Raw genomic sequence first — 18,236 nt, forward strand, 5'->3', positions numbered from 1 at the left:
GTGCGTGCGTGCGTGCGTGCGTGCGTGCGTGCGTGTGTGTGTGTGTGTGTGTGTGCGCAGATTAAAGATAATCTGCCAAGATTTAATGTCATCATCCACGATTGGTTGACCCACCAGAGATGACAATTTACTCACCATGCACCTAACATGTTACAAATTAATTTATTATGGGTTTTGGCAATGAATATAATCATCATTTTCCATTTCAAACATACTGATATGGATTGCACTAGAAATGGGGTTAAGCATGTGTTCCCACAGTGACAAAGTAAGTCATGTAGCCATAATGCAGCAGTCCCTCTTCCCGGTCCCCTGTTGGTTTTAGATAGGCACTGACACTTTGTCTTAAATCATACTGCTGTGTTGGCAGCTTTTTGGTCAAGTGAGCATCAGTCAGGAGCTTAGTTGAAAATAGAAGTGGCAGACTATCAGAAATGATAACCATCATTTTACACCATTTGTTCTGCTTTGGGCCTTCGCTGATGAGAAGTTAATGTGGAGTAGTAGTTTAATTTATCTAGTGTATGTTAAACAAGTTTGCTGTACAGCTATTATAGACGGTATTTTCTTGCTTAAACATACATTTTCTATACATATTGTTGTGCTTTGAGAGAACCTCCTGTCTAAAATCCCCTACTGGGGCCCAGACCTACCTGATCCCCTTGTTTGTCTCCCCCTCAGTCGCCACCAGGCAGGGAAGGGGGGGGATGGTGTTAAGTCATATTTCAGACATAATCAGATGTGTCCCTCATCATAATCTCACTTAATGATCAACAAGATGCCTTTGCCTTCTTTGTTTGATACAGAATATGCAAGATTTGCCAAATAGAGCCATAAAGATTTCATGTTGATGGGGTCAATTGATGGAGTATTCTTTTTTTCCTCCCTCTGTTACATTGGTTTGAGGGGTGCTAACTGTTTGCCCGGCTGGATGTTTCTGAGCAAAGAGCCAGTGCTAAGCCAGGGGCACGGCGCAATGCTGCGGTCAGACTTGTGTTGAGATGCATTGTGGGTCAGCTGGTTTGTTGTTATGGTGATCTGGCAGGCTCTATGCTGGGTGCTCCTCTCTCCCCTCTCATTAAGGAGACTTGTGATTTAGCTTTGCAAGCTCTACTGGGTCTGCAACGTGAAATCCACTATCAACCCCCACTTCTTCCCCTTTCATTCTGCACTTTTTGTCATGAATCACCCTCTATTCACTCCTCTGAATAACTACTGTACGGTATGACAACAGGGTTGGTCACCTTTACTAGTTCTGTCATTTTTTTCTGGTTCATTTCCCTTTGCCCTCTCTTGTAATCCTGTCTCCTTTCAGATTGTGACAATAGCTCCAACCTATGATTAAACTTGGATGTGGCTAAATGCAAAAATACATGACTACCTTGAATCACTTGGAGTGTTTAAAACACAGCTACCTGCGCAATTTAGCAGCAGACTGTTTCTTTTGTTCTCAGGCCTCAGAGACCTGAGAACAGAAAGGGTTGAAATCTAGATCACAATCCTGTGAGTTTGATATGCACTCATTAATTTACCCTTGTAAAATGAATGCAATTCAGTACAAAAGCTCAGCCATAAATTATAACTTTACAGTAATTAGAGATGGTCCAATACCATTTTTTACTTCACTATTCTGATACCTGAACTTGAGTATCGGCCAATATCGAGTACTGATCCGATACCAGTGTGTTATATACTTTATGTTTTAACACCTGTATACTACTCTCCCTGTAGGGATGTGAGATGATTTCTGTTACTGTCGGGCTGGCTCAGGTTAAACTCTTTGTGAAAAATGAACAAACACAAACCATGAATGTCACAGAACTTTCTTTTATTATCCAGTTTGACAGTCAGTTATCACGGAAAGAGAACATAAATGAAATATTTAGCATAGATTTTTTTTTTAGGGCTTTATTATTTGGTATTGAATCTCTGCATGAACTCCAGTACTTACCCGATACTAGTGTTTTAGGCGGTATTGGAGGTTATCCCGATACTGGTATCATCAACAGTAATAATAATAATAATAATACTTAGTTTAGATTGACACTGTCATAGAATTATTAGTTGTTCTATGTGTTTTATATTGCTAGTTGTGATTTTAAACATTGAAAGTCAATAGAATAAAATCAATAAAAATTATCTAATGTTTTGATAAACTGTCTTTTGTTGTTTTAGACAGAACTCTTCACACATGCAAAACAGTAACTTAATTTGCTCAGGATTATTTTTATTTTGTACTACAGAATTTTGTAAAAACCATAATACAATATATTCATAAAATCATGGTATAAAATCTAATTGAATTTGTGCCCAGCTTTACTGTGTTTCATTATCCCTGTAAGTAAGAGGCTCTGAATCAGTCAGATGGTGGCTAGCTCTGTAAAGCCCTAGTCACTATAGCACGCCATTTCCACTGAACAGACAAGTCATGTCAGACACAAAAGCAGCAGCCCTAGTCACGGCAACAGTGTTGGGTGGGTAGGCCAGCCAGGGCCACACATCTCCCAGTGACTGACTGCAGCACATCCAGAGAGCTTGACCCAATGCTATCTGACAAGCCTTTGCTGGCATAGCCTGCCCTGCCCGCCACAGCACCGGGTCTGCCCAGGTCAGCACTTTCACTCAGGGTTGAGTAGGCAGACATGCAGACAGGGCTCATACACGCAGCTGCACTGCCACCAGCCCCCATCTAGGGCAACTTAAGAAGTTAGATGAAGAATGTCTGGCCTCCAAAGTGGAATTTGTAAGTAGTTAAGGGGAACAGGCACTGATTTGCACAGATTAGGCTCAAAACTAAAGATTGAAGCAGTGGCCCCATTACAGGAATGCGTTGTTTGTGACTTGCCTGTCCTCTCTGTTGGCCTAAATTGATTATTATAATAACAAAGAACGTGTTGCCGTAAGCCAATTAGGACTGTTGGTTGGCATCTCAAAGTGATACATATGGAAGAGGCAAAAATAGAGGGATCATACATTAAATCTATTTACTCTATACAAAGTGTTTTTTTTGTTGTTGTTTTTTTTAGAATAACCTCACAGGCAAACATTCCCCCCCCCCAGTCTTTCTAGCCCTACATACTTTGTTTATGAGTTAATGAGCTATAGTCCTTTGGAGGCTTTATAAAACTAGCAAGAACTTTATTTACAAGATATGGGGATTATCTTAATTGCCTGGGGAAAAAAGTCATAAAAACCTAGAAAAATGATAGGAGTGCTTAATCATGAATAAACCCAAGAATGCATTTTATTTATTTGCCAATTGTCTGTATAAATCAATGCACTTAAAATTGTATCTGTATAATTTACTACAATATGGAGGTCAGACATATAAAGTACTGTTGGTTGTTGCCCCGTGGCACAAACCAAACACAACTTCTAATGCGCTAACAGGTTTATAGAGTTAAAGCGCTCTCTCTGAGCTGATGATGTTGGAGGTGCATTTTAATGGGCTCTAGCCATTAGAAAGTGATCAGTAATAGTCTCTCAACAAGTATTACGAAAGACACTTAATGTCTGTCAGATAAAAATGCTTTGTAAAGTCAAATATGTTGAATAACTGTGTTATTATTTAATTGTAGAAAAGTATATCTTCATTAGATGTTTTATTCATTATGCTCTCTGACAAACCCATTCATACACCAAAACTACAGAAAAGACATGGAACACCCGCTTTTTACAGAGAATACTGTTCATTGTTGTGCTTCCTGGTGATCTAGTTACAACATCTCATTTTATCCTGTAGTCTGTTGCACATGAGTCATACAGCAATATTTCCCTGTGCAAAAGGGAAGGGAAGCATACAGAGGAGAAGGCAAATAAAGGTAAAGCAGCTGAGGAATGACAGTCCTGGGACACACATGTTATCAGATCACAAGCCCATTGCTTATTTAACAACTTAATGATTGTACAAAGGTCCAAAGTTCACTCACATCTACTAACGTGTACGTTTGCTTGCTGAAAACTCTTGTCGGTGTTTCTGCTGACTCACGCTTGCCTTCTGGTGACCTCTAGAGGATGCTGCTGGTAAAAATGGTAGCGCTGCAGCAGTTAGAGATGATCTCTGCTCTGCAGTAAACAGTGCCATGCTAGAGCAGTAAAAATGTCAGTGTCCAGCATTGTTGTTAGCTGTATTTGACTGATGCTGTCTGGGCTCTCTGGCCTTCAATGTGAATGGTCCTGCATCTTACAGTTCCTCTCCTTTTCCCATGTGATTGGTGCAGAGTGCTCACCTGGCAGTGATAGATGCCCTGATGGCTGTGGGAGCCATGGAGACGGTGACTGCGGTGAGGACATGTGGTTCTGCTGAGCTACTGGGTGGAGCCTCCAGCTGGGAAGATGCTCTGCTTCATTGGATTAATAGAGTAAGGAGCAAGCCAGAAAGAAATTATACTTCTACAAACACACATCTTTATTGTATCCTGTCAGAAAATCACTTACTGTTCAGACGTTTTTTTCTTTCTAGAACCTCTGTTGTGGATGATCTAGGGCCTGTTTAGCTACATAAATAAGGATGCTGTAATTCTTTGTAATACTGTCTTAGAAAGTTAAACTCATAATATATATGTAGACCCAAGATCTATGTGTTTTAACCATTTTTGTCTTCTTTGCATGCTCTCAGTTAAACCAGAAGTTAAGAGAATGTACTGTAGAAGCCCAGAATGAGCAGGACATTACAGAGCCCCAACCTGTTCAACCCTCTGTGAGTATTGCATTACACATCCAAACACATGATTATCTGTTGGAGATTTTGGGGGACTCAGTTCTCTCTCTCTCTCTCTCTCTCTCTCTCTCTCTCTCTCTCTCTCTCTCTCTCTCTCTCTCTCTCTCTCTCTCTCTCTCTCTCTTAAGCTCATATTTCTGGTTCAGCTGTAGGCCTGCTCATACTCTACAAGCACAACCTGTGTTGGTTGACACAATAAAACTAAGGATAGCGTCATTGCTTTGTCAGCAAGGTTGTCTTGTCATTTCAAGAAAGTACTGTCATCACAACCTCTAGTTTGTCTAGTTCTTCCACTGTAGGCTTAATACCTCTCCTTGTGCTCCTGTTCTCCATTCCCTTTTTATTCTCTATTTCCTGTACCTCCTCCTTTCTAACAGTGTCCTACTCGCTGGTACTGGAAACTTGTTCCTGTAAGTTCCCTCCTTTCCTCTGCTCCTTCCCCCTGTCCCTCCATCCCTCCAGTTTCTTCATCAAATTTATCAGCAAATATCTGATGGTCAGGTGTGTTTTCTCTCTCTCCATATGCTGATGTGAGAATGCTAGTGTGTATCACATCCTAATCTGCATTAAAGTGCACGTTGCAGCATAAACGTCATAAGGGCGGGGCAATGCTTGTTGACAGTCGAGTTGTGCATGAATCACAAGCAAGCAAGCCTTGAAACCGCCATGTACAACCGGTTCCTCTGGTCCTATGTGCAACAGAGGTGTGTGTTTGTTTGTGAATGGCTATGGGGGTTAATAGAGACAGGCTTCTAGTCAGCTGGTCCCTGCAGACAGTGGGCTGTTTGTATATATACTGTAGTTGTACCTGAATTTTTTTATTCCCGTCTTTTACCTCCTGAGACTCGTCCCACTATCTTCCAACAAAATCTTCCTTCTTTCTGCTCTTATTAAGTCACTCACTTTGCATTTTCCATTTGTTCAGCATGAGCATTATTTGTTCTCATTTCTTACTTTCATACAGCAAAACTTTTTAAACCATTTTCTGTAGTGTGTCCCACTGGGTATAGACTTTCAAGTCTTTTGAGTTTCCACCCATACTTTGAAAAGAAACTGACTTAGATGATGGTTTTAACATGAACTAATGTGTCAAATATTTAACAAATTAACTTTAACAAAGTACTATTAAGGTCACACTGGAGTATTGATTGTTTTGTTTGTTTTTAGCTCCGCTACAGGAAGGATAAAATACAGTCCAAATATAAGCCCATCTTTCCAGTGGTGAATGAAATCAAAGACCTGTCCAGTGGTTGTGCTGTAGCTGCTGTCATACATTACTATTGTCCTGGCCTGCTAAGACTTGAAGGTACTAACAAAGATTGTAACCACAAACAGTTTTTCACTACTTCACATGTTTCTGTCAGTATAACTCCTTTTCCCTGTCTATGTTAGATGTTTGTATGAAGGAGTCCATGTCTGTAGCAGACAGCCTATACAATCTGCAATTCATCCATGAATTCTGTGACAGCTGTCTGAAGAGCTGCTGTCATTTGGCACTGGAGGACATTTTATACACCCCACAGGAGCTTCAGGTACTTGGATTCACACTCCTGATCTGTATTCAACTGATTGAGACAAAAATATTGAGAACTGTGTTGTATTTTTAATGCCTGACTGTTCTGTTTAGCTCAACTTGCTGAGCTTCCTAGCAGAACTGCTTAACTGGTTTGAAGTACGGAGGCCAGAATTTGTTCAGCCAATAGACACGTTGGGTAAGTGTTGCCAATTATGTCTCACTGTGTAATCCTAGTAGTTTCTGTTATAAGGTCTTATTGGGGTTTTCTTTTTCAGTTTTAGATGGATCCACACCATTAACACCAAGTAGCTTGAGTGGCAACAGGTACAGAAGCTCTCTGAATATAACTTTGCCTTTTGTTGTCTGGAATATTTTCTAGTTTGAACTGAAAGATTGCTTCTCTGCCTTACAGTACCTCCCCTTCTATCTTCAAGAAGCCTTTCCTCCCCATCTCCTCTCCTGCGTCAGGTAAGATGAAGACAGTGTCCTGTAATCACTGCACAGTTACAGTATTTTGTATATGTTTCTTTTTTTCTTTTCTTATTTAACAATGTGGTTCACCTGTTTCCCTCAATCCTCGTTTGTCTTTTAGTTGTAATTTGTGTTTTTGTGTTTTCTTATTTCTATGGCTATGGAGAGTATGTTTTCATTTTGGTATTGGTTTATGGCTTGATTTGTGCATCCCTGTGTGGTGTGCATGCCTTTACGTGTCTGCGTGTGTCCCATTGTACTCAGGATCTTTGACTCAGTCTACCTCAATGTCTCATATAGAAGGAGTTGGAAAAACATGGAGCAAGAAACCTCTCAGGTAGGACTTGTATATAAGTACCATTTAAACCCTTTTTAAAAATATATATATTGGTATACTTACTCTAGCTTTGTTTTTCTTCTTAGCCGACCTTTGTCAGCAGTATCCTTCAGCATTCCTTTTGGCCTGGACAGTGATGTGGACATTGTGATGGGCAACCCTGTAATAACCCGCTCTGTGAGCTCAGACCAACTCAACCCATCAGGCCAAAACATGACCCGGGCGCCCTTCACCCCTCCTGAAGACCTTAGCCATTTTTTAGGCAAACCCCCTGGCCCCAATGGCCCACATAGAGCTTCCTGGGCCACCCAAACTCCCAGTATCCCAAAATTGGCAGAGGAGAATGGCCTTGCAGCAAGTGAAACAGGAGAGCTGCCTACCATTGAAGAGGCTTTACAAATTATCCACAACGAAAGCAAGATGGAACCCCGTTTACACCCTGATGGTGCTCCTGATGGCTTCTACCTCCACTCTCCTGATGAACCTGCTAGTTCTCGACATAACAACAACTTAACACCCATCAGCTTCTCTGCCCCTACGCGCTCAGGAATGATGTACCGGCCTACAAGAGAGTCCAGGGAGCCCACTCGCACTAGAAACACCTCTGAATGTTCACGAGATGATGACTCTGTCTTGAGAGATGGCAGTGTGGACTCAGATGCATCAGAAGACCTGCCAAAGGCCCAGTCCACACCAACCACACCGGCTGCTGGTGCACACTCTGTCAGAAGCAATGGCAAAGAGGTGTCTGATAGTGGTGTAAAGATGACCAGCTTTGCAGAACGCAAAAAAAAGCAGATCATTGAATCTCCTAAAGCCAGCACCCCCTCTTCTTCTTCTTCTCAGATGACCATGATGGCACAAAAGTCTGAAGAAAGCCCCAGCAAGAGCCCACAACTCAATAATGAGATGTCTGAGCTGGGAACACGCCTTGAAGAAAAGCGCAAGGCTATTGAAGCCCAGAAAAAACGCATTGAGGCCATTTTTGCAAAGCACCGGCAAAGACTGGGGAAGAGTGCCTTTCTGCAGTTGAAGAAGGAGCAGCATGAGGATGAAGGGGAGGGGGAAGGAGGGGATGGCCAGGTCAGCACCTCATCCACAGAAGAAGACCTTTCTCGCTTGACACTGGAAGAAAGACTAGCTCGAATGGAAGAGGAAGAACAGCAGGAACAAAATGAACAGCACCTCCCAGTGGCGGATGTCCGCAATGTCAAAGTAGGACTTCAAATCAACAAACAGGCCAGTCATTCCAAAGAAAGGGCCAGTACGCCAGGAGAGAAGGGCTCTGGGACTCCTGGTGAGAAAATGGTAGCTCCACTAGGGGACTATAACAATGCTGTATCCAAGCTGACTGCAGCTCTTAGCTCTCTGCAAAGTGACATGCAGCGGCTCACCGAGCAGCAGAACCACCTAATCACAAAGAAACCTGTAGATGCCATCAACAAATCCTGGGTAATTCCAGCCAGCCCTAAAACCGCCACCCCAGCCGCTGCACGCATGTCGCGTGAAACCACCCGAGATTTTAATTCAGCCTTCTCCTCTCCGTCTCCATCCCACAAAATCACAAACCACACCCCTCCTCCTAAATCCCCTAAAGTCCATCGTAGAGCTCAATCTGTGCCCCCTAAAAGCCCCAAACACCACCAACATAATCGTCCCGTGGACAATAAGGTCCCAACCCTGTCAAGGATTATCACTGCACCTAAAAACGTGGACCGCATTCCCCACCTTCGTCGTGTACATCCCTGGCAATCCCAAGACCAGAATTTGTCCTCATTCTCCATTGGTGACTCTGACCGCCTAGATGAGCTGCGCTCATCTGGACCAACTCCTGTCCCCACGACGACTGTGAACCCTTTACCAACTCCTGCCGTGACGCCCCGTCCTACTGCAGATGACGCATTGTCAGTAGGCTCCAATGACGATCATAGTATATTTAGCATGGACCTGGAGGCCGGGCCCTCACATGGTACTTTGGCTCACAAGGAAGGCCATTTACATGGGGGCTGCAGCTCTGGTGCCCCATCAGAGTGTTCCTTTGAGAGTGACGTCCCTGCAGGGATGTCAAATGGCAAACGCAGTAGCCTGATAGAGATCTCGCTGTCTGCTCTGCGTGGAGATGGGGAGGGGGAGGACCAAGTACCTGACGCTTTCTCTGACTCAATGAGTGACCGGACAGAGCAAGAGGGGAAAGGAGGGGTTGGTTTCTTTTTCAAGGTAGGCGACTGATTGTTATTACTGTACATGCTTTTCTTAAAATGTTTAGATCTAGGTTAGGCTATTTGTGTAAGGTCAGTGCATTCATACCTTTTTTATTTTTGTCTTTATTATTAGGATGAAAAGGAGCGACCGGAGGACGAAATGGCCCAGCGAAGAGCAGCTTTGCTGGAGAAACAGCAGAAGAGAGCAGAAGAGATGAAAAGACGCAAACTTGAGCAGGAAAAAGAAAAAGAATCCAGGTGAGACTTTTTTATATTTTAGATTCAAATATCTGTATTTGTAACCAAATGAAGACTGTAGCATTTATTATCTGAATTAAAATTGCAGTTTTTGCAGCACATAACTGATGATGATGATGATGATGATGATGATGATGATGATGATGATTATTTACTGATTTGTTGTCCTGTGTTTAATGAATTACACAAATTGTTGCGATCACTTGTCTGATACATTAGGATCATGTTTTTATCATTGATTTTGCAATGTCAATGTCACACATTGAAAGTTTTACACATTATCTTTCTGTACTTTTAGCAAGCCTCAGTGGATGAACATTGAAGGCTGGGGGAACAAGAGTGAGGACAGACCCCAGACTCCAGGTACCCCTCCACCATCATGCACCCCGCCAGTCGAGGGGACTCCCCAGCGCAGAGGAGACTTCACTCGGCAGGAGTATGAGAGGAGACATCAGCTCAAGATCATGGAAGACTTGGACAAGGTTCTGAGGCAGAAACCCACCACGGTTCGCGGTGTCAAGAAGCAGAGACCCAAGACTGTGTTCAGAGATGACTCCGTCCTCTCTCATAGCCCTGCCAAGGGTTTCATGGGTAAATAGTTCTGAAGTTTATCCACAACTAGTCTTTGTATGCCCTCCTCCTACACACACAAACACGTATTTGGTTTTTCATTGTCATTTCTTTTTCCTCCTTCTAGGCTCCAGGCTGAACAAGGTGTACTCCCAGTCAACCATGAACCTTTCCTCCATGGCTAATGACTCTGGAAGCCTGAGTGTCAGGAAGTCCCCCAGGTAACCTGCACAGTGACAATGGCTTGTATTTTCTTAATACATGCTTGGAAATTGGTAGGCACATAATTCAGCCTAAAACAGTGTTCTGATTATTTTTACAACAAGATTATTTTAAGTCCTGAAGAAAAGTATTTTACACATAAATGTTTTCTATAATAGGGGTGTTTTTGTTATGTTTTTTTGTAACGACGTGTATACTATCACATGGGAAAAGTAACTACATTTACATACTGTGAATCATTTTTTAATTGAGAATCATCTTTTCAGTCATTTAGATTGTGAATCGATTCTTGAGCCTAAAAATCAGTATTGAATTGTGAAATTTTTTATATGTGTGTTTATGTATAATTGTATACCAACTACAGGTTTTGTGTTTGCTGTTATCAGGGGCAAAGGTAAACTCAAGATCTATAACTCGTTTTCTTCACTCGCCTCTTTTTTTTTTACTCCCTCTAGCCGTTCACACTCTCCCTCTCGGCTAATGTCACCAAGACGTACGAGTGCTCACAATGGAGAGAAGGATTGGGAGAATGGCTCAACTATTTCCTCCCCTGCCTCAATCCCAGAATACACAGGTCAGTGATCGATTCCATACCAAACTAGATTATGAAAATTGAATCCAGTAGGCACTGTTTTGTTGGCTTAATGCATTTGGAAATGTTGTCTTGCAGGACCAAAGCTGTATAAGGAGCCTAGCTTTAAGTCTAACAAGTTCATCATCCATAATGCTATCACCCGCTGCTGCCTGGCTGGCAAGGTCAATGAACCACAGAAAAACAAGATTGTAGAGGTAAGCCATCCTTCTGTGTCAGAGTCCAACAAAATGGTCCACCCTAACTAGGCTATAAGGGACTGTGATCTCTGTCCCCAGCTGCACTCACCTTGTGTTTAATTTTTTGTCACTCCCTCTTCAGGAAATGGAGACAAGCACGGCCAACCACTTCCTCATCCTTTTCAGAGATACCAGCTGTCAATTCAGAGCAGTTTACACCATGAACCCTGAAACTGAGGAGATGGTACGACTCACTGGCATTGGCCCCCGGATCATCGCACCCGAGATGGTTGAGTCCATTTACAAGTACAGCTCTGACCGCAAACAGTTCACTGTCATCCCGTCCAAAACTATGTCAATGAGTGTTGACGCCTTCACCATCCCTGGTCACTTTTGGCAAAAGCGCCCTGGAACTCCCAAGAAGCTTGGCACCCCCAAATAATGTCAGTTATGGGTGAAGATGGGTAAAGATGTTACCTTTCAGGGAACCAACTCCCAACTGCACTCCTATTGTCCTCTATTTTGGCCAGAGAGGCACTTGAGAGGCATTACCCAGTTAATCTAGCAGTGTTTTTTGGCCAGTAATCAACCTGGACTCTAAGAACAATCTAGTCAACTATACATGCCAAGAGAAAGGGCCAATCACTCACTCAGCCATGTAGTTACAGTTCTCTTGAGGGCTTCTGATTGTCTCTACCTAGATTGTTAAACATAATGCGATTGATTCTGTTTGGATGAAGAATTAACTTTCCCTTGCACCCTGCCTCCTCATGCCTTGCCTTACCCTGCCCTGGAGTCGTTTTTGCAACTCTTAGGTAAGAAAAAGAGGGGACAACCACACTGCCTTTGCCCACACAGCAGTATTTTGGGCCAGAGTAGTTCCCGCCCCACTCAATTATGCTTGCTTTTTCCTTTTGCTGCCTTTTCTTCTTCCAGAGCTCATTCTCTCTCCAGTCTACAGAGATGAGTGGCTCAGCTCTCAGTTCTGATAAGAAAACTTGGCTGAAAACGAATAGCAGGTATTGCTGCTCTCATGAATGTAGGGCACACACTAACCACTCATTCCATTCAAGGGTGTTTTCATTGGTTGGTCAGGATCAGAAAATAGTGGGTGGTTCCTCTGGGCTGCACTGGAGGTGGCTACTGTGGTCGTCAATGGACTTGAACACCTAACTACTGCCCGTGCCCCAAAATTTGCGCTTTCCACTCCATTCCAACTCCTTCAGCTGTAGACATCTGGATGTTTTTTTATACTATTTTGACATGATTTTTTTCAATCGCTTCAGCCTTTGAGAGCTGAACAAAGAATGAAATTCATGTGACTTCTTCCTCTTAACTTGCTTTCTCATTTTCAATGTGATAAATTGAGATGTTATCTGAGCTTGTCTTGAAAAACAATACTGGAAACATGAAGGAGGGCTTTACCATTACCTGGATACAGCTCTGTGTGAAAATGATAATCAATGCTGATTTAATATATACTGAATGCTGATTACTTTGATTTTTTTTTGACAATGATTTGTAAAAAGTAAGTTGACCTTTTTGTAAGCTGCGAATAAGCTAGCCTGCTGCTTAAGCATTAGTGAGATGTATGTTTGAGATAAGAATGAGTGTAGAAGAATGAAAAGAAATGGTCAAACTGTAAACTTTTGTCTAGGGATTAATAAATCCTTTAGGTCACTAGGAGTATGTTTCCTATTATGATTCCCTGTCTGAGGTTTATGGATGAAGGATCATTCTGGACTGTAACAGCCCTCATCTTCCCCCTCATAATCTCAAGGGACTCCTTTGTGTATAACTGGGGGAATGTAAGATGCTAAAATAAACCAGTTTTTTGCCAGTGCGTCCATGCTGTTAGGAAAAACACTTACACCTGCAGTTTCTTGTGATCAGGTTAATATCATCACAAAACCTGTAGGAAATTGGCCTTGGGCCCCTCTTCTGCAGTCTTTAGCACTACAGCAGCTGCCATGGTCCAGCTGTCTCCTTTCAAACCACTGGCTGCCTCCAACAAATGTGTTGTGTGAATGAGATTCCGATACAGATGTGAAAAAATGTCAGGAGCAACATGTAGGAAAAAGACGATTGATTAAAAGTGTGAGTGATGGGAGTGCATATGGAAATAGTGGATGTTTATTTATGTGTTTGTAAAGAGTAGTATGTGGTAGTTAAACATATTTTCATTCTGTGCAATTCTCCCCTAGAAATCCACACATCATCCGGAGGTGTATTTATTTGGTTTGCATTAGATGGTGCATTTGATGTTTAGTTTCTACTTAAGTCTTTTTTTCTTAAGGTGGTAAGTCTCTCATTCATTTCATAGTTGTCATAACATTTATGTTGTTTTCTTTCTCTTCTGTTATCAAATCTGTGCCAGCACATTATGTATGATCATTTCATAAATTGACTTGGCAACTGGACCAGACAAATAAAAATTCTTTTAAATCATTACCATCTATGTTTTGTCATTCCCACATGTATAGTTCAATTTGCATGGTTAGTTATTATAATTTTGGATGTAGATGATATCAGTTTTACTACTAGCCGATGAGTAAAAGCAAAGTCTTCCTGCAGAAAAAAGCTTTTCTGTTGGATACTGCAAAAGCAAGTTGTGTTTAACACGCTTGAGTAAATTCAGTTATGGGTTTTGAATACACATTGGAATATTCAGAAACCAGATTTATTATTTAATGAGGAATTTTTCTTGTGTTCATACATGGTTAGGCTCTTCCTACCTAATAAAAACATGGTAGTATCCAACAATACTGACCGAAACAAATATTTACTGGGCTGTTTGGCTGTGTTAATACTGTTGATGATGGGCACTTGGTGTACTAAATATTTCCCTTCACTATTGATCCTGGATCACATGTTTTTCATGTCATTGTTACATAAAGCATGCCTTTATACTATTTGCAACAATTACTAAAAGTAAAAAACATAGTTGGGTCTTAAAGGCCAAAAAGAAGGTACAAAATTTCCATGATAAAACTCAGGCTTTGCCAGTCTTGTCACCAAGGCTTGAAGATACAGCAGCATTTTTTCAGCTGTGCTTAGTGTGCAGCATCTCGGTGAGTAGAGAGTTACAGGGCAAATCTCCCAGAAGATGGCGCTGGTACAAATACTCCTCAACCTGCAAGCTAATGCTGCGCACTTCAGGAAGCCGGAGCAACAGCTGGCCAAACTTGTCTGAGTGTCTCGGATGACTCTGTTGGGTGTGCTCCATCAGGGCCCTGTTCACCCTCTCTTGTGTCTGCTCCACCTGCCTGCGGCTCTGCACTGACTTCACATCTAGAGAACAGAAAAAATATGACACACACAATAAATACACGGACACACCATCAACAGCAGCTTTATGCAAGACTAACATAAAAATTACAAGTTAAAGGTCACAGAGTTGATCAAAAAGCTACGTCTGATTTGTCTCTTCTATAAAGGGTCAAATCTTACTAGACTTTTAAAAGGAAAAGCTCACCAGGGTTGAAAAGCACCAAGTATTTGAGACAGACAAACTCATGTCTGTCCAACTGGAATGCCTTCAGTTTGGACACCAAATCCTGGGTCCTCGATACCAGGCTGCTCAGCGCCACCCCAGCTTGAGAGATGATGATTGACACCTCAATCTGCATCAGAATGAGAGAAAGGTGGTGATCAGAATTCAACTTTCTGTGCAACCCAAAACGACACATAATGTTCTATCCAAAGACATTTTGATGATCATAATAATTCTGCATTCTGTGCTGTTAAAGTTAAACCCTACCTGTTGTCCAGTAACCAGATATATGCAGCCCTCTTTACTGTAGGTCACCTGTCTACAGAGGTGATCCAGGACCAACAACTCACTCCAACAGCTCTGCAGCAGCACCATCTGGTCCTCTACCTGTCAGAAGCATAAACAATTTATCGTATGTAGTTGCAAATTAAAGGTTACGATCTTTCATCTAGTAAGCACCCAACATATAGCAAAGAGTAAATGCCATGGGTCTGCTCAAACTATTTTCTACTATTGCGAAAATGGATGATGTAACTCTATAATTTTATGAATAATCACCTTGAGCTCCTTGAAAAGTGCACTGTTCCTAGCCCACTCCACAAGCCCAAACAGAGTCTGGTCAGCCATTTTGCACATGATGCTGAATGTATTTAGGCGGTCATGTTTGCCTCGATTGGCCTGTTCTTTCTGCAGACTTGCAAGGACCTTGGCACACAACTGGCTCTCATCCTGATCCCCCTCCAGAAGTTGGCTTAGGAAGTTGGTTGTAAGAGTGGCCGATGAGGGGGTGTCTAGGATTTGGGTGGGAGTCTGGGGAAAAGTGGTGGTTGAGCTTGGTGTTGAGCAGAGGGATGATGCTGGTCTGCTTTTAGGTGTGATTGAATTGTTCGGATTTGGGTGCACGTAGTTTGCATAAGGTGGGCTGTAAGGCATTACTCCTTTCTCCTGGAGGTATCCAGGGAAGGTGCAATGGTACAGTCCAGGGTAGGGCAGCGATAGAGGGTTGAGCATCCTGTCTGCGTTCATAGTGCAGTCCAGAGACATGGGCGCAGCCAACTGCCCCATGCCAGAGGATAACATGTGGGACTGATGAAAAGCCTCAGAAAACAATGGAGCACTTGTGTGACTGATCATTCGGTGAGGGTCATTTGGAGCTGTTGGCCGGTGTATTTGAGTTGTTTCCATTTTAATCCTGTAGAGAGTAGTATTTGCCTGGTGATACACCTTTTGCTGTTTTCTCTGCCTGTCCCGCCGGTATAGAGGTCCAAATTTATTCCTTCCACCTCTCATGCGATCTGCTCTTACCGCTGTGGAAAGAACATGAAACAAATCATCAAGGTTTCTCAACAAGATTTCAGACATTGGCTTGGAGGATTTAGTTTATAAAACTGTTAATATGCCAACTACATTTGTTTAGGGCTCAGATACAAAGTCATCATTTATAATCTGGGTCATTAAAACACTGGTTTATGACTTAGATAAGCTATATGGGAGAATAGAACAAGCATGTCCCAATGGAGCAGAAGAAAAGTACAAAGGCCTGAGTGTGTATGTTTCTGTGTGTGAGGTGGGGGCAGTTTACTGTACCTTCTCTCTTCATGCCCACTGCCAAACACTTTTGGAAGCGGCAGGAAGGACAACGTTTCCTCTGCAAAAGGTTCATGGGGCAGCTCTGTTGTTCTGCACAGGTGTAATGCTTGTTATTCTGCACTGAGCGTTTAAAGAAGCCCTGCAGACAGAGAGAGAGAGAGAGAGAGAGAGACACTGTAACCCTGTTGCTTCATTCTCTGCACATCACAAGACAATCCTGGGTGATAATATAAAATATGCGTCACAAATCATAGTAGTTGAATATGGCTATTTGGTTTGTACTACAAGACCAAAGTATGGTGCTGTTAGAGGATACATACCTTTCCATGGACTGTCAAAACCCCTGTCCCTTACCTTGCAGCTTTCACAAGTGAGCAGTCCATAGTGGTATCCTGACACTTTGTCTTCACAGATGGGACAGCTCTCCTCTGACTCTGGTCTGCTGTCTTGCTCTGTCTTAAATTCCTGAGCTGGAGAATGACACCACAATTAACACTGAATGTCAAATGTATGATAAAAAACTTTGAATACTGAAGGCGGCCAATGTGGAACAAGATATGAAATAAAGTGTTGGTTTTTAATTGGGAATTGTTAGCCACTGACAACACTACATGCTCCAGAGAGCAAATCCTGCTACAATCTTCTTTCCTGTTCCTGTTTTCTATTCTTTTTTCCTTCTTTACTTTTAGTAAAGTGCAGAGATGCCAACCGTGAATTAACTTCTTTCAGAAATGCTGTCAGATTTGAGTTATAATATTGCTGCTGATATACAGCAAGTGTGTCATCTAATGTGATTTAATACTCAACTGTTGAGAGAATAGCTGTGCAGGATGATCACTCTGTTACCAACACTACCTTATCACTCAGTTTGATTTGCTTGACTATGATCACAGATATGACTGTTACATAAGTCCTAGAGATCATTGGTTATGACACAACTGGGATCCATGTTCAAGCCTTTACTACTGTGAATGTGGCTTATCGATGTAATTTCTCTACCACTTCATTACATACATTTCCAGACACAGTTCATACACCAACCTTAAAGTAAGATGTTTAAACATGTTTATGTTTTTCCGAGGCTTGACTAGGAGGGCACTATCAATCTCAACCTCAACAATCTTATACTCACATGTTGATGATCCTTCCAAAATTAACAGATCCTCTGGGTTATTGCCAGGGTGGTGGACAAGTTGCTGTGGCTGCTGTGGGTGATAATCAGTTAGGTCCATTCTGGCTATAGGACATGAGCTTCAGAGTGAGTCCAGCCTGATCTTCATTGTTGCAGAGATCAAGACACCAGACAGACACCCCAGGAGAGCCACAGAAAGGCCGTCTGGCAGGCTTAACAGCCCAGGTGGACTGATGGTTGTTTGAGGCCCACAAGTGGACTTCGATCTGTAGTCCGTGTCATAAAACCTCTCCTGATTGGCACTCCTACTCAGTACGTCAGTCGGCCAGCCAAACAGTGGTAAACAGTAAAATATCCACCTGCTGGAATGTTACCGTAGTGGAAGCACTCCAGTATCATTGAGATCTAGAGCTTAGCTGATTAGATGAGAGTCCACTAAAGAGTGTAATTAATCACAGTCAAATGTAAAGACATTTAGATTTCATGTTAATTCCTGCATTATCATTATGTATTGTATTGCAATGTGTGCAGTGGTTTAAAAAGTACACAGAAGGTTTACTATGTAAAAGTACCAGTAAAACAATATAAAAATACTCATTGTACAAGTAATAATGCTTTATTAAAAATCTTACTTGAGTACAAGTAGACAAGTATATACAGCTAAATGTAAATAAAGTATTTAAAGTAAAAGTACTTGTGTAGTAAAAGACTGGCCCCTTTAACATGTTCCAGTACAGTAAATCAGATTATTAGATTGATACTATGCATCAATGTGTAGCATTTTACTGTTGTAGCTGGCCAAGATAGAGCTAGTGTGAACTACTTTGTATACAGGACACGTACAAATATGCAGTACATACAGTCTAGATGGTCCCAGCTGAGGGGTCCGGCCCCTCCAAAGGTTCACAGGGTAAATCTGAGGCAACAAGACCAAATTAGGTTCAGGTACAAATTT

General features: G+C 42.1%; 2 protein-coding genes across 7 annotated transcripts in view; one reads left to right on the forward strand and one right to left on the reverse strand.

Annotated features, from left to right (window-relative positions):
- camsap3 (calmodulin regulated spectrin-associated protein family, member 3) overlaps positions 1 to 11,891 on the forward strand; it is a 22,474-nt gene extending 10,583 nt beyond the window's left edge. Inside the window, exons 3-18 of one of the 6 annotated variants that reach the window (XM_032538532.1) lie at positions 4,221 to 4,361; positions 4,619 to 4,699; positions 5,098 to 5,130; positions 5,888 to 6,026; positions 6,113 to 6,252; positions 6,348 to 6,432; positions 6,512 to 6,560; positions 6,649 to 6,704; positions 6,972 to 7,044; positions 7,131 to 9,261; positions 9,379 to 9,503; positions 9,802 to 10,094; positions 10,201 to 10,294; positions 10,751 to 10,869; positions 10,966 to 11,084; positions 11,209 to 11,891. In XM_032538532.1, the coding sequence (XP_032394423.1) occupies positions 4,221 to 4,361; positions 4,619 to 4,699; positions 5,098 to 5,130; positions 5,888 to 6,026; positions 6,113 to 6,252; positions 6,348 to 6,432; positions 6,512 to 6,560; positions 6,649 to 6,704; positions 6,972 to 7,044; positions 7,131 to 9,261; positions 9,379 to 9,503; positions 9,802 to 10,094; positions 10,201 to 10,294; positions 10,751 to 10,869; positions 10,966 to 11,084; positions 11,209 to 11,508 (3,978 nt within the window). In that variant the 3' untranslated portion in view covers positions 11,509 to 11,891. The remainder of the gene's footprint in view (positions 1 to 4,220; positions 4,362 to 4,618; positions 4,700 to 5,097; positions 5,131 to 5,887; positions 6,027 to 6,112; positions 6,253 to 6,347; positions 6,433 to 6,511; positions 6,561 to 6,648; positions 6,705 to 6,971; positions 7,045 to 7,130; positions 9,262 to 9,378; positions 9,504 to 9,801; positions 10,095 to 10,200; positions 10,295 to 10,750; positions 10,870 to 10,965; positions 11,085 to 11,208) is intronic. The other 5 variants (XM_032538535.1, XM_032538533.1, XM_032538536.1 and 2 more) reach the window with 5 other exon arrangements.
- A 1,466-nt stretch (positions 11,892 to 13,357) lies between these two features.
- nr5a5 (nuclear receptor subfamily 5, group A, member 5) lies at positions 13,358 to 17,535 on the reverse strand. Its single transcript, XM_032538569.1, has 7 exons — positions 17,282 to 17,535; positions 16,504 to 16,619; positions 16,147 to 16,288; positions 15,118 to 15,866; positions 14,827 to 14,946; positions 14,542 to 14,689; positions 13,358 to 14,357 (listed from the first exon to the last, which is right to left on the reverse strand). Exons 1-7 carry the CDS (start codon positions 17,379 to 17,381, stop codon positions 14,110 to 14,112), a joined length of 1,623 nt encoding a protein of 540 aa, XP_032394460.1. The 5' UTR covers positions 17,382 to 17,535; the 3' UTR covers positions 13,358 to 14,109.
- Positions 17,536 to 18,236: the final 701 nt, after the last annotated feature.

The sequence above is a fragment of the Etheostoma spectabile genome, chromosome 15 (assembly GCF_008692095.1).
Source record: "Etheostoma spectabile isolate EspeVRDwgs_2016 chromosome 15, UIUC_Espe_1.0, whole genome shotgun sequence".
Lineage (NCBI taxonomy): Eukaryota > Metazoa > Chordata > Actinopteri > Perciformes > Percidae > Etheostoma > Etheostoma spectabile.

Coding starts and splice junctions, on each gene's coding strand:
- nr5a5 (XM_032538569.1), bottom strand. CDS start 17,381: ATGGACCTAACTGATTATCACCCACAGCAGCCACAGCAACTTGTCCAC. Junction 15,867..16,146: donor AGTGGGCATGAAGAGAGAAG/GTACAGTAAACT, acceptor TTCTTTCCACAG/CGGTAAGAGCAGATCGCATG. Junction 14,947..15,117: donor CACTTTTCAAGGAGCTCAAG/GTGATTATTCAT, acceptor TGCTTCTGACAG/GTAGAGGACCAGATGGTGCT.